This window comes from Artibeus jamaicensis, unplaced genomic scaffold (genome assembly GCF_021234435.1).
Source record: "Artibeus jamaicensis isolate MK-2021 breed Jamaican fruit bat unplaced genomic scaffold, CSHL_Jam_final contig_3214, whole genome shotgun sequence".
In the NCBI taxonomy this organism is placed as follows: Eukaryota; Metazoa; Chordata; class Mammalia; order Chiroptera; family Phyllostomidae; genus Artibeus; species Artibeus jamaicensis.
In genome coordinates this window covers 1,209,115-1,224,637 of record NW_026521760.1, presented here as the reverse complement: position 1 = coordinate 1,224,637, position 15,523 = coordinate 1,209,115, and the positions used below count along the sequence as shown (strand labels likewise).

At 34.3% G+C, this 15,523-nt stretch overlaps 1 protein-coding gene across 4 annotated transcripts in view; it reads right to left on the bottom strand.

Moving 5' to 3' along the window:
* The window catches only part of SLF1 (SMC5-SMC6 complex localization factor 1), a 65,981-nt gene that overhangs the window by 47,269 nt on the left and 3,189 nt on the right, over positions 1–15,523 (bottom strand). For all 4 annotated transcript variants that reach the window (XM_037164127.2, XM_037164128.2, XM_037164129.2 and 1 more), the window contains exons 2-5: positions 11,704–11,817; positions 11,465–11,540; positions 6,433–6,673; positions 1,218–1,380 (exon numbers count right to left, since the gene is read on the bottom strand). In XM_037164127.2, coding sequence (XP_037020022.2) covers positions 1,218–1,380; positions 6,433–6,673; positions 11,465–11,540; positions 11,704–11,817 — 594 coding nt within the window. The remainder of the gene's footprint in view (positions 1–1,217; positions 1,381–6,432; positions 6,674–11,464; positions 11,541–11,703; positions 11,818–15,523) is intronic.

Below are 15,523 nucleotides of genomic sequence, written 5' to 3'. Positions count from 1 at the left end.
CTCCAACATGAATTATTACATAAAAGCTTATGGTTTCCTTTGAGATGAAAACACCAAAGAAGAAGACAGTTTTTCCTGGAAGGAAAAGGATCAGTTTCAGATAACTTAGGTTTCTCTTCTACTTGAGTGACCCTTCTTTAAAATTCTTCTTTGCTTAGTTCCAGAGGGGTTCTTCTGGAGTCGTTTCCTTTCAAACTACTTAAGCAGTGGTATATGCGCCAAGTGGGAAGAGGTAGGTAGAAGAATAGAGAAAAAAAAAATTCTAAATTCTTAGAACTAGCTCCTCTTTAACAAATTGTATAAAATAAACCCCAAATTCCCATATGATAGATAGCCCACTGCTATTTCATTTATACTTACATTAAAATGCTTAAAATTATTTTGTGGTAAACATCATTAAAACACTTGAAAATAAAAAAAGAAACTCAAGACAAAATTATCATAAGTATTCTTGGATACTTAAAATAACTGAGTGCAAATGTCTAAAATGTCATTTTAATTACTTTCAACCATTATATTTTCAAAATTCAGAACATAATTTTACTGTACAAGGGGACACACTCAAAAAATGGAATTATCTTCTGGAGGGTGGATGCCTTGTAGTACTGGCTTCCCCCACTAGGTAAGTGTTGCCCCACTAGGAACCCATCTGCAACCAGCTGGCACTGTTGTGAGAAGCAGCATTCAGCTCCAGTGAATTTGTTTTGAAGACTCTTTCAACGTATTTGCCCATTTTATGATGGGTGATTTTATTTACAAGCACACCTGCCCACACTGTACTAAGTGTTCAACAGTTTTTGACCAAAAACTCGGGGTGACCCCTGTGCCCCACCCTCCTCCTATTCACCCCCACTGAATGATCTTGCCCCCAGTGACTGTTCTGTCTGTTTCCCCAGATGAAAAAGTCCTCAAAGGGAAACATTTTGCCATTATGGAAGAGATAAACAAACAAACTAACAAACAAAAAGACAGCAGAAGCATTAAAAGGCGTCAAAATCGATGAGTTTAAAAACTAGTTTGAGCAGTGGAAAAAAGTCTCAATGGGTAGACTGCATCAAATGGAGAGTACTTTGAGGATGACTAAAGTTTAAACATGTAAGAATAAATACACATTTTTTAATAAATAAATTCTGGCTTTTGGTGGGTCCCGTCTCACCTTACTACATGAGTAATTTATAAAATAAACTTTAAAAAATGTGTTCATTTATTTCACTTACCTCTAAAAGAAAATCCCCTAGATACTGAATTGGATAAAATGGAGCCTTAAAGTTATCTTTTTCTTGCTCAGCTTTGATTCTTGCATTACTGGCAATCACATGAGTTATTCCACTTGATGAACTTTTTGGTAAAATAACGTTTGCTTTTCCAGCCTCCAAAACTCTAAATAAGAATATAAATAGTAAGTATATTCAGTCAAATTATCTAAATCAATTATACTTCCTTGGAGTAGGAGTAGTTTTCTGAAAGGAGTTAAATTCCTTTGGCATATTTAAGTGCTATGAAGAATAACTACTGCAGTGATTTCTTAAATTATAAGTTTTCCAGAACAGATGCTTAAGGAATGGGGCTATTCATTCTATTTATCAATTGCTTGATATGGAATAGGCTTTTAAAAATCAAGATTAAATTCACTTCCTCAGGAAAAGTCACTTCAATAAGCCAAAGAAATGGTGAAAGAATTCTAAGGAAGTAGCTACCTCAGACAGCAACCTACCTCCAAGGAAATAATTCTGAACCACAAAAAAAAATGAAACTAACTGCCAACTTTCCTCTAATTAGCTTTTGAAAAAGTTTAACTCTAATATACATTAGGAAATATACTTTACATTTAGATTCATAAGACACACACACAGACACATATATCCAAAAAGTTTCACAGAAAGTTCTGATTCTGGCTAGGATTTAGAAAGCCACAAGAGAACACTGCTACCACCTAATAAAAAAGTCAAATAATTTATAAAAATCATAATTTTGCCTGAACCTGTCAGAGAACTGAGGAACTAAGCCAACCAAGAAACTGAGTTTCCATAGAGATTCCAACACTCAAACTATTTCATTTTTGCCAGGGCGCAGGAGAGAAGTGGTTGTCATCAAAGCAAATAAGAATCCAGATTTTTTTTTTTTTAAATTTTAGGCCAGGTATAGGTAGAAAGACAGTTTACTCTTAAGTAGGAGTCCTTGACACAATGAAAGCCCACTCTCGAATGCAACCTCTTTGCCACACATAAAACCAGACCCACTTCCCTGGATCCTCCTTTCATATACAAGAGCCTTAAGCCATCTGGGTAAAGGAAAAAAGTATTCTACCATCAGAACTGAGGAAAGGTGCACTGCTTCTGCTGAGACTGGAAATAAATCTATCTGTCTCCATGGAGGGACAGGAAAACTGCAGTGCAGCCCAAAAGAAGATCCACTGTTTCTGGTTGAGGGACAGAAGCAAAAGCCATCTATCCCTGGAAGAGGGGCAAGAATGCCACTAAGGCTTAGGATCCTGCACCAATACAATGCAGAGATCTAATATTGGGTAGTGGATAGAAATTCTTTTTTTAACCAAGACCCTGTCCATAGATGGCAGGCAGAATATGGTTGCCTTGGAGGACTGAGACATAAACATTGAGAAAGTCCTAAGCCCAGGGACCAAAAACACAAAGAATGATTAAGAATAGAGCTTAGCCAGCAGCACTCAGAATACATCCACCCTTAAACCCCACCACAGAAATGAGTAACAAGCTAGACAGGAAGAGGATGAAGAGAGAATCCTTTTATGAGTCCATTTAAGAGTCCTTTCAGTAGTACAGGGACTACAGAAAGCTGAGAGTGAAGAAAGAAAACTAATTAAAAACCCTCTAGCAACCCAGGTCCTACACTAAGCCAAAGAAATGGTAACCCACTGCTGGAATAAACGGAAATGATGCACTGAAGGTGACTATAACCATTAAAAAACCCAAACCAAGCTCAACTGACAAGGTTAACTCAACCACTCCTACCTAACTTAACTTTACAGAAGAGGCAGAATATGTTTTTAGATATAAATAAAGGCATCCACAAAAAGCAAGAAAAAAAATGATTGTCAAGATATAAAGGAATAAACAGGACATAGAGATGATTCAGACATTGAAATTATCAGAAAGTGACTTTAAAATAACTGTGACTAACATGTTAAAGGATATAGGAAAAAGGTGAACAATCTACATGAAGAGATGGGGAACCCGGAAGAGAGTACAATGGAAATGGTAGAAATAAAAGATACCATATGAAAGAAAAATTTGTTTGACAGTGGAATGCACAAAACTAAGGAAGAAATTGCTGAACTTGATGATAGGTCAATAGAAATTATACAATGAAAACACAAAATGAAAAATAAACAGAACAAAGCATACAAAAACTGTGTAAGATAATCACATGGTCCAAAATATGGGGAGAGCAGTCCACAAGGAAAAAATACAATAGAATAAATACTTAAAATACAATGGTGGAAAATTTTCCATAACTAATATAGGACAAAAACACCTGCATGTGTTCAAGACTCAGAGAACCCCAAGCAATAGCATAAACACAAATTAACACACACACACACACACATCTGGACACATAATCAAACCACTAAAAAGCAAAAGTCATCTTGACTTTTAAATTTTAATTTCCAATTGTTCATTACTAGAATATAAAAACAATTTTTATAGTTATCCTGTGATCCTGCTAAATTCACTAGTTAGTACAATAACATTTTTTTTCTGGTAAATTATTTAGTACATGATCATGGCTTTTAAAATAAAAACAATTATTTCGTTTTTGTTTCTTTCCAACTCTACGCTCTTATTTAGTTTCTTTGCCTTATTGCACTGCCTAATACCTGTAGAAATGGCTACAGTAAGCATTCATGTCTTCTTCCCAATTATGGAAGGAAAAAAAGACTCCATGATATTAAGTTAGATTTTGTCACAGATGTCATTTTGCAGGTTGAAATTACAAAAATTCTTAATAAAATATTTGCAAATACAATAAATAATTCTTAAAAATGAATAATAAACTAAAATAAAGTTTATTTCAGGGACAAAAGTTTGGTTTAACACTTAAGAATTGAAAGAACAATTTACTATATTAAAAAATAAAGGAGAAAAGCCAATTATCTTAACAGATGTAGATAAAACTTTCAGAGCAATCCATTTATAATTGCATTCCAGAACACTGAGTACCTAGGATTAAATTTAACATGTGCAAAATTTATACAATGAAAACTATAAAACTTTAATGACAGGAACTTAAAAATAATTAAAATTTTAAAAAATTTTAAAAGACTTGGATGGATATATAATTTGACAGGACAACTCAATATTGTTAAGATCTCAATTCTCCCCAATCTGACTTCAACACAATTCCAGTATTAAAATTCCAGCTTGTGTCTCTGTAGAAGTTGGCAAGCTAACTCTAAAATGTATATGGAAATATAAAGGATCAAGAATCACTAAAACAGTTCTGGCTGGTGTAGCTCAGTGGATTGAGCATGGGCCTGTGAATCAAAGGATCACGGTTTGATTCCCAGTCAGGGTACATGCCTGGGTTGTAGGCCAGTTCCCTGCAGGGGACACACTAGAGGCAACCATACATTGATATTTCTCTCCCTCTTTCCTTCCCTTCCCCTCTAAAGATTAAAAAAAAAAAAAAAAAGAATCACTAAAACAAATTTGAAAAAGACAAGACTGGAGGATTCATACTACCTGATTTCAAGACTCACTATAAAGCTACAGTAATTAAACAGTGTGTTGTTTGCATAGGTCAACATAGATACCAATGGAACCAAATGAGAAGCCCAGAAACAGACCACACAAATATGGTAAACTGATTTTCAACTACAGTGCCAACTATAACTGCAGAGCAACCAGAACTCTCATACACTGCTGGTAGGTTTGTAAAACAGTACAACTACTTTGGGAAATAGTTTGGTATATTCATAAAATGTTAAGCATACAACAGCCACTTGAGCCAGCAATTTCATTCCTGAAAACTTGTCTCCATGAAAACTTGCACTGATATGTTCATAGCAACTTTATTCATACTAGAAAAAACAAACAGCACAGGCTGGTGTGGCTCAATTGGTTGGAGTGTTGTCCTATAAACCAAAAGGTTATCTTTGATTCCTTTTTTTTTTTTTAAGATTTTATTTATTTATCTTTAGAGGGGAAGGGAAGGAGAGAGGAAGAGAAACATCAATGTATGGTTGCCTTTCATGCGTCCCCTGCTGGGAACTGGCCTGCAACCCCAGTATGTGCCCTGACTGGGAATCGAACCGCGATTGTCTGGTTTGCAGGCCCGCGCTCAATCCACTGAGCTGCACCAGCCAGGGTCCCTATCTTTGATCCTTGGTCAGGGTACATGCTTGGGTTGTGGGTTCTGTCCCCAGTCAGGGTGTGTTCGAGAGGCAACTGACTGCTGTTTCTCTCTCACATTCATGTTTTTCTCCCTCTCTCCCTTCCTCCTATCCCATCTCTCTAATATCAATGGGCATGTCCTCAGATGAGTATTAAAAACAGGCAAAAATCCCATAAATGCTCATCAATGGCTGAATAAATTGATGTGATATATCCATAGACTACTACTCAGCAACAAAAAAATAAAGTGCTGCTTCATGATTTTAATATATCTCAAAATCAAAGGAATATTATACAATATAATCACATTTATATGAACCTCTAAAGAAAAATAACAAATCTGACCTACAATGACAAAAAATATCAGTGGCTGTCAGGTATTGGTGGTACAGAACAAAAGTTGTAGGATGATGTAAATGTTACAGATCTTGATTGTAATGGGGATTAACAAAGGTGTATAAATTTATTCAAACTCATCAATATGGACACTTAAAATGCGTGCATATTATTGTCTATAAATTATACTTCTGCTAGTGACAAAAAAGAAGTCTCTGCATCCTCCCCTCCCCAAAGTCATGGCAATCTTAGAATTAATTTATCCAACAAAAACACTTTTTAAAATATGATATAAAGTATAAAAGAAATGAAATTATGATGTTAACAGTATGAGCCCTACTGTTGAACAGTACACTATATAAACCTGGAGAACAGATGTGATAAAAGTAATATTTTGCTTGCAAAAATCTGCAAGTGCTGTTAAAATTAAAAAAATATATATATGCCTTGACTGGCCAAAAGGAAAAAAAAAAGCACGAAAAGTAAAATAAAGAACACAAAACTAATGTAAAGCAATATTAGAAAATACACTTTGTTTCGTTAGACACATACATTTAAATGTGTAGAATGAATGGGTTAACTAAGTAATCACAAGAAATTACTAAGAGTAAACCACCGTGGCTCATTTCAACTAAACTAATAATTACAAAGGAATACTAAAAGGTATTCAAGCAAATTAAAGTAGTTTTCTCAGAACTGCCTTAGCCTTTATAAGGTCTGACCTTACCTTACAAGAGAATCACTTCGTTTATCAGCTCTAACAAGGAGGACAACTTTCCATCTGTGAAAGGCTCCTGGAGCACCAGTGCGTTTCAGTTCTTCACGCCATCTTTTGGGTGCAGATTGCATTTGAGGTGAATAATGGGAATCTTTTTCAATTTTATATCCCCATTCATAAGTTGTTTCATCAAGCCATCTGCCACTTCTGGCACTATGAATTATGTAGTCCTTAGTTAGCACCCACTTTCCTGAAAAGCAAATATACTGTCAATTATAATTTCAGTTCTAATAAGTGGTAAACAGTAAAGACCAAATATCAAATAAAATTTACATTTTCTCAAAACTTAAAACACAGTAATTAAAAACATATACCATGTTCATGAACAAAAAGAGTTAGCATCGTTAAAATATCCACACTACCCACAGCAATCTACAGATTCAATGCAATCACTATCAAAATTCCAATGGCACTTTTCACAGAAATAAAACAAACAATTCTAAAATTTATATGGAACCACAAAAGATCCCAAATAGCCTTAGCAATCTTGAAAGAGAACAAAGTTGGAGGTATCATACTATTTGATATTGAACTACACTGTAAGGCTACAGCAAACAAAACAGCTGGCACTAGAATAAAACAAACACATAGATCAATGGTACAGAAAAGAAAGCCCAGAAAGAAATTCATGCTTATTGGGTTAATTAATCTATGATAAAGGAGGCAAGAATATACATTAGGGTAAAGGGAGTGTCTTCAATAAATGGTGTTGGGAAAACTGGATACATTTTAAAAACTGAACTTACGCCACTTTTTTATACCATATGCAAAAACAAACTCAATATGGATTAAAGACTTAGAAAACATAAGCAATAAATTCTCTGACATTTGTCTTAGCAATATTTGTTTGGTCTCCTAGGACAAAAACAACAAAAACAAAAATAAATAAATGAAACTATATCAAACTAAAAAGATTTTGCACAACAAAGAAAACCATCAACAAAACAAAAAGGTAACCTACTAAATGGGAGAAGATATTTGCAGATGATATACCTAAGAAGGGGTTAATATTCAAAATATCTAAAATAAAGAATTCACAACAGCTCAACATGCAATGGAATATTAGCCATAAAACAGAATGAATCTTGTCATTTGAAATAATATGAATGGACCTAGAGTATATTTTGCTAAGTGAAACAAGTTCGGGAAAGACAAACACCATATGCTTTTACTTATATGTGCAACAACCTAAAAAAAGAAAATAAACAAACTCACTGATAAGAGAAAAACTGATGGTTCCCAAACCAGAAGGGGTTTGGAGGGATGGGCGAAAAAAGTGAGAAAGACTGAGATGTACAAATTGGCAGTTATAAAAACAGTCAAGGGAATTTATGAGGAGGGGACCCCAAAACCCCAGTATTTATTTATTTAAAATTCTGTATTAATTCTTACATGCTTAAACTTCAGTCATCTTGAAAGTACTCTCCATTTGATGCAATATATCTATCAAGACATTTTTTTCAACTGCTCAAAAGAGTTTGAACTTGTCAATTTTGATGCCTTTCAGTGCTTCTGTTGCTTGTTTCACTTTATCCACATTTGCAAAATGCTTCCCTTTGACGTTTTTCATTAGGGGAAACAAAAAAGAAGTTGCTAGAAAAGAGACTGGGTGACTCGGGAGGGTGGGGCATGGGAGTTCATGATGTTTTTAGTCAAAACCTGCTGAACATTCATCCTGGTATGGGCAGGTGCACTTGTAAATTACCCATCACGAAATGGGCAAATGCATTGAAAGAATCTTCAAAAAAATTTCATTGAATCCAAATGTAGCTTCTTACAATGCCAGCTGGTACAGTGATACAGATGGGTTCCTAAACACTCACCTAGTGGGGAAGCCAGTACTATAAAGGGACTGTCCTCCAAAAGGTAATTCCATGTTTTGGGGGCAGGCCTTCATAAAGTACGACAAGGAAATATAGTCAATAATATTGTAAAAACTATGTATGGTGCCAGACAGGTACTAGATTTGTTAGGATCACTTTATCAGGTATATAAATGTCTAATCACTGCAGTTTATACCTGAAAGTAATATAATATTATATATCCACTGTAACTGAAAAAGTTAACTTTATTCAACATGGGACTCTTAGACTACTAAACCATTACCTTTGAACTACGCTCTGTTTTCCTGAATTTTTTGATATTGAGACCTACAACATCACTGAACATTGTATGAAAACTTCCCCATGATAATTATAATTCTAATTGTTACTAAATAAAATATAAAGGCTTAATAAAATAAAATGCAGTATTATTTAAATTATGATTACTTCTTAATCCCTATTTTGGGTTAGATTTATATTCTCTCTCATGCTAAAAACTTTTCCAATAATGTTGACAGCATCATTATACTTTGTAAAACAAATTTATAAGATAGAGAGTTTTTCAGGGTATTTGCAAACATTTGATAGTTTCTTCATCTGGGAATGATCTTTTTAAACAGAATGGAAAACGTATGTTTTCGTTTGTGGCCTTAATAGTGAATCCAAGTGTTTTTCTGGTAAGTTATTCTAAAAAATGGCGAATTCACCTGAGTTAAATATATTTTTATTTTTTTGCAACCAGCAGACTACTATGACACAACAGCAATCATAGTAAACTATAAAAGGAACATCAATTGTGTCAAAGAGAGAATAGAATTTAAAATCTTAGAAAAATAAAGTAGCATGATCATCATTTATAGCATAGATGAGAGGGTAGGTAGCAGAAGAGGAAAAGCATTAATTCTAATGGTAGATCAAAGAAAAGAAACTTGACTGACAACAGCTAAAGCTACAACAGCTTTTTTTTTGCATTTCATGCCAAATCTTTTTAAAAAATATTTTATTGATTATACTATTACACTTGTCCCATTTTTCCCCCCTCTCCTTTACTGCCTTCTATGCTGCATCCCCTCTTCCACCAGCATTCCCCAACCTTAGGTCATGTCCATGGGTCGTACATATAAGTTCTTTGGCTTCTACATTTCCTATGTTATTTTAACCTCCCCCTGTCTATTTTGTACCAACCATTTATGTTTCTCATTTCCTGAACTTTCCCCCCACTCTCCCCCTCCCCACTGATTACCCTGCATGTGATCTCTATTTCTGTGATTCTGTTCCTGTTCTAGTTGTTTGCTTAGCTTTTGTTTACAGTTCAGTTGTTAACAGCTGTGAGTTTGTTGTCATTTTATTGTTCATATTTTTGATCATCTTTTTTTTCTTAGACAAGTCCCTTTAACATTTCATGTAATAAGGGCTGGGTGGTGACGAACTCCTTTAATTTGACTTCATCTGGGAAGCACTTTATCTGCCCTTCCATTCTAAATTATAGCCTTGATGGACAGAGCAATCTTGGATGTAGGTCCTTGCCTTTCATGACATTTAATACTTCTTTCCAGCCCCTTCTTGACTGCAAGATTTCTTCTGAGAAATCAGCTGATAGCCTTATGGGAACTCTTTTGTAGGTAACTGTCTCCTTTTCTTTCGCTTTTAAGATTCTCTCCTTCTCTTTCATTTTGGGTAATGTAATTATGATGTGCCTTGGTGTGTGCTTCCTTGGATCCAACTTCCTTGGGACTCTCAGAGCCTCCTGGACTTCCTGGAAGTCTATTTCCTTTGACAGACTGGGGAAGTTCTCCATTATTTTTTAAGTAAATTTTCAATTTCTTGTTGTTCCTCTTCTCCTTCTGGCACCCATATGATTCAGATGTTGGGACATTTTAAGTTGTCCCAGAGGCTCCTAAGCCTCTCCTCATGTTTTTGCATTCTTGTTTTTTCATTCTGTTCTGGTTGAATGTTGACTTCTTCCTTCTGCTCCAAATCGTTGAGTCCCAGTTTTGTTCCTGTCACTGTTGGTTCCCTGTACATTTCTCTTCCTTTCACTTCTTCCTCTATTTTGTGACCATACTCAACCATTTCTGTGAGCATCCTGATCACAAATGTTTTCAATTGTGCATCTAATAGGTTGGCTATCTATCTCTTTATCACTTAGTTCTATTTTTGGAGCTTTGATCTGTTCTTTCATTTTGGATATGGATATGTATGTATGTATGTGTGTGTGTGTGTATACACACACACACACACACACACACACACACACACACAGTCTCTACATGCCTGATGCCTATTATATAGTAAGGGGTGAAGCCTCAGGTATACACCAGAGCAGGGCAAATCACATTGCTGTGTTGTGATGCTATATGTGTAGAAGGGGTCTGAGAAGAAACAATGTCACTTGCTCAGCTCTCAGCTGGCTTTCACTCACTTCCCCCTCTACTCACAAGCAAATTGGGCCCTTCTGGTACTGATTCATGGGTGGGTGGGTAGGTTTGTGTATGTTCTAGGACCCTGGGGGGTCTCTCCAACGAACTCTCCAGTGAGGTTGGGAGCTTCTCCCGCCACTATAACCCCCATAGCTTTTTGTAGTCAGAGGTTTTGAAGCTTTATTTCCCTGAGCTGGAACTCTGGGTTGTGCAGTATGTCTCACTCCACAGTTGTTCCTCCTGGTTTACCCTCACACAAATGTGGGACCACCTGCTCTGCCAGCTGCCACTTCGCCTAGTCCGCCAGCCTCTCCTGCCCAGTCCTCCACCCACCACTTTGCTGTGCATTTTCTCTGCCCCTCCTATCAGTGTGGTTATTATTTTGTTGTTTTTAAATTGGTTGTTCACCTTCTTTTGTTGTGGGAGGGGGCAATGTATATCTACCTATGCCTCCATCTTGCCTGGAAGTCAACCCAAATCTTTTCATTAAAATATTTTTTCTTACATAAAGCACTTACATGAAAATTTTGGTGAAAGAAATATTCTGCCTATTTAATGCACTTTTCATGTGTTACAAAGTCTGACTCAGAAAAATAAAGAAAAACAGAATATCAAATATAGATATTTTCAGATAAATGTCAGAACATAAACATACCTCTTCCTAGGGGCTATGGTACTTTTTCTTTATCATAAAGATGTTTTTAGATTTTATGATGGAAGGAAGGCAGTTAAACTTACCTGCCGCACAAGCTGCTAAAAATTTTTCACTCTTACATAGGCGTTCAGCAATAAGATGTGTACAATTTTTGTATTTCTGGAAGGACAAACCACATGAAAAAATGTTAGAAAGGTAAAATTTCCTTTATGACATTCTTCTCATTCCTAAAATATTAAGGGGACATCTTATCATTTTTAGGCAAGTATTTTAATGTTATTTTTCTACATCAATATTTGGTAAGTAAAGTTTCTGTACTCACCTCACTCTTAATAAAAGTGCAATCTAGTTTTAAAAGCAATTTGCCTAGGGCTTCCTTTTCTTCCATCTTAAATCCTGTCATCTGAATGACATGCTTCGGGGCACCATCTTCCATCTAACATATATACACATAAAGAAGGTAACATATTAGAGATATTATTCACTGGGTTAAAATTATTATTTTTCTTATTTAGGAATGCTAAAAATAAAACTAAAACCATTACATTAAATATATAATGAACTAAACCAAGCTGTAAATACCAAATTAAAATTGCCTATTAAAATAAAAATTAGATTTAAAATTTGTCTTCTCAAAATGTGACAAAAAGAGTGAGATTTTTTTCCTAATTTGAACATGGAAAGTTTGCCATACTACATTACTTTCCACTAAGATACACTGATTAATATAGTTCTTCTTATATTATACATTAGCTATATATTATATAAATATCAGCATGTTAGCTTCATTTTAAAAGTACTGTTGTCCCTGGCTGGTGTAGCTCAGTGGATTGAGCGCGGGCCTGCGAACCAGACAATCGCGGTTCGATTCCCAGTCAGGGCACATGCCTGGGTTGCAGGCCGACTCCCTGCAGGCCAGTTCCCAGCAGGGGATGCACAAAAGGCAACCCTACATTGATGTTTCTCTCCCTCTCTCCTTCCCTTCCCCTCTAAAGATAAATAAATAAAATCTTAAAAAAATAAATAAATAAAAGTACTGTTGTGGTTTTTTTTTGTGTAGGGAGACTAGATGAAAGAAGGTGAAGGGACTAGCCAAAGAACATATATACATAACTCATAGATACTGACAGCAGTTTTTATAGTTGTTGAAAGCCACTTTTATCAGAGGATTATGAGTGTTTTAACCACATATAATTTACCTACTACATGCATTTTATTTATGTATTCAAGAGTTTCATAACCTGTTTAGGAAGCTATTTCAAATAATGTTAAGGAAGTTTGGGTAGGTTTAAAAACCTAAAATCTTGCGTAAATCTAAAATCTGGTAACAGAGAAAGTAGTGATAATCAGAATATATAGAAAGCAATAAGAATATCACTGTAATGCTACTCAAGTTTTATTTAAAGGTTATCCTTTGAGTTTTATTGTTCTGCCTCCTGAGAATTAAATATATTTTCTACAGACTTGTAAGAAAAACAATCATAGTATGTTCCTCTTCTGGACAAAATTAATACCTATTTTACAATTTAAATGTTAATCATTAACAAGGTGATATTTTATTATATTTTTTGGTTTGATGCAAAAAGGATTTAGATTTTCTAGAGTCAGTGTATAATGCAAGGTTTTCATCTTAAATCTTATAGTATTTATAATGAAATAAACATACCCACTTTGTATATTTAACATTTTGTGTCAGAGTCCATAATACAATAAAAACAGGGCCAATTGTGCTTAACAGTAGAAACTGGCAAGGCTTTGTAAAGGAATTTTTTCCTTTGAAAAACAAACATGAAATAGAAGTGAAACAAAAAAAGGGGGAGGGAAAAAATATAGCTGAAATAATAGGGCATCCTGATTCAAACACTATGAATATTAAAATATGATTCATTAATCTTCATTAAAATATAAATATTGAAAATAATCAGAATATACATTTATTCACAAGTTTATCAGAAAAATTGGGCTATCTGCTTAACTTTCACAGATTTTTGAATCCTAGTGATAGCATACAATAAGCAAAGATTAAATAACAAATTTCAATAACCTAATAGCTTCCTATAATAAAATGATCTACTCGAAGTCACTGCATTTACAATACATTTAGCAATGCTTCTTAATATCACATTATATGATGAACTAATAGCCTAGATCACAGATCTTACTCATATAGTACCATAGGAAAATTGATATCTTCATATATAAAAATAGCCATATACATATATATATGGATAGATTTGTTTTTATTTATGAAATTAGTGGTTTAATGGTTCTTTCTATGACCCTGCAAGATTAAGAAAACAATAAACAGTAGCCTAATATGTCAATCAACCCAAACAGAACACTACATACAACTGCTGTGATACCTATTAATGATCCAAGTCCTTAAAAGTAGGGTAAAGTTTTGTACAGGTCGTATGTTCTAGGGTATGGAAAATTAAGAGGTAACTTCTAGAAGTCTTTCAACACAAGAAAGAAAGTAAATATACTGCAATGTAATTGTACTAGTGGTATTTCTAGGGAAATTATGTATTTTTCTGGAACTTATAAAGGAGGTGGTCCTTCAAGCATTCACACAGAAGATACTATCCTAACACAACAAAGGAGAGGAGTGTAAAAAAAAAAGAAGAGCATTTACTTAGTAGTTAAGTGTTATCTTTACTATAAAAAAATTAAAAATCATATACTAGATTTTTATTTACAAAAAATAGTTTTATAGTAATTTTAAAAAACACTGTAGCAATTTAAATAAATCTAGTCACTTACCTTGAACCATATAATGCATACAACTAAGGAGATAATGATTGTGAACAGAGCTGGCATTTATGCAGAGCAAGCAACTGTCTCTGTGGTGTGGACTTTCCCAAAATATCTCCCACATGGGCCTATCCCTGATGCCTGAAATTCCATTGCAGTTTGTGCCAGTTAGAAATGCAAATAAACCTATAGCATTCATCATAATTAAGAACATTATGCACTTGCTTTTTGGGTCTTATGAATTCTTTATGACACATAGCTATAATACGCTGAAAAGTCAGAGAAAAGTAGAGGTGGGAATACAGATTATGAATACAAGAGGCAGAATTTGAAGTGCAGGGTGTAACAGTTGGGTTAAAGAAGAAAATGCTACAAGAAAAAGGGGGGCTAAAGAAATGTTTTAATAGAGGCCTGTGGTAGGAAAATAAGGAGAAACTTTTCCTACTGTGCATTAAAATTTTTTTATGACCAGTCATTGGGTATTATACAACTTGGAGAATATAATGAATCTTATAAGTTGTATGCTATTAACTAAGATAACTAAGGGATTTATAAAAGTTTATAAATCCCTTAAACTTTACTAAAAAGTTTATACAGTTTATATTTGCATTTAAGAACTAAAAATTTTCTTCAAAGTAAGTTTTACTGACTTGTCTCCGTCTAAATTAACACATGCTTATTACGGAAATTTTGAAAAATACTACAAAGTATAATGATTGAAATCATCTCTAATTCTTTCATCCTATAATATCACTGTTAATATATGGGGATGGGGAAAGGAGTTTGAATTGAAGGTTTTATGCATGTTTATGAATATATATACCACAAAATTTAAATATCATATGGTTCTCTATCTTAGTTTTTATATAAAATTATATTGTGATCATTTTTCCAAGCCACTGAATATTCTTCAGTTTTAAGGCTGTACAGTTTTAGGGCAAACCAGTGGTTTCTTAATGTTCCTTATTCAACTGAAGTATTTTAATTTTGAACCTACTTCTTTTTTTATTTTAAACCTAAGGAAAATACCTTTAATAACCTCTCCTGGAAAGAATACACCATACCTTGAATACAACCAATACTGCTGCTCTGAATTAAAGTTTGAAAGATTTTCATGATTCATGTTATCTAAAGAATTTAGCTGGGAAAATAATAAGCGCTAAAACTAGGAAAAGTCAGTTAACATGTTGGATCTATGCTTTAACTAATACTGCAAAAGTAGGCATTAATCACAGTACTCATACTGTGTGAGTAAAGTACTATTTGGTTCTGAATGCTATAACATCAAGTGGAGTTTAGGAATTCTGTACTCTCTGGGCCAAGGAGTCGAATTAGGCCTTTGTCTTAATTTCATTCAGTTGACCTTCGGATTTTTTTTTTTAAAGAGA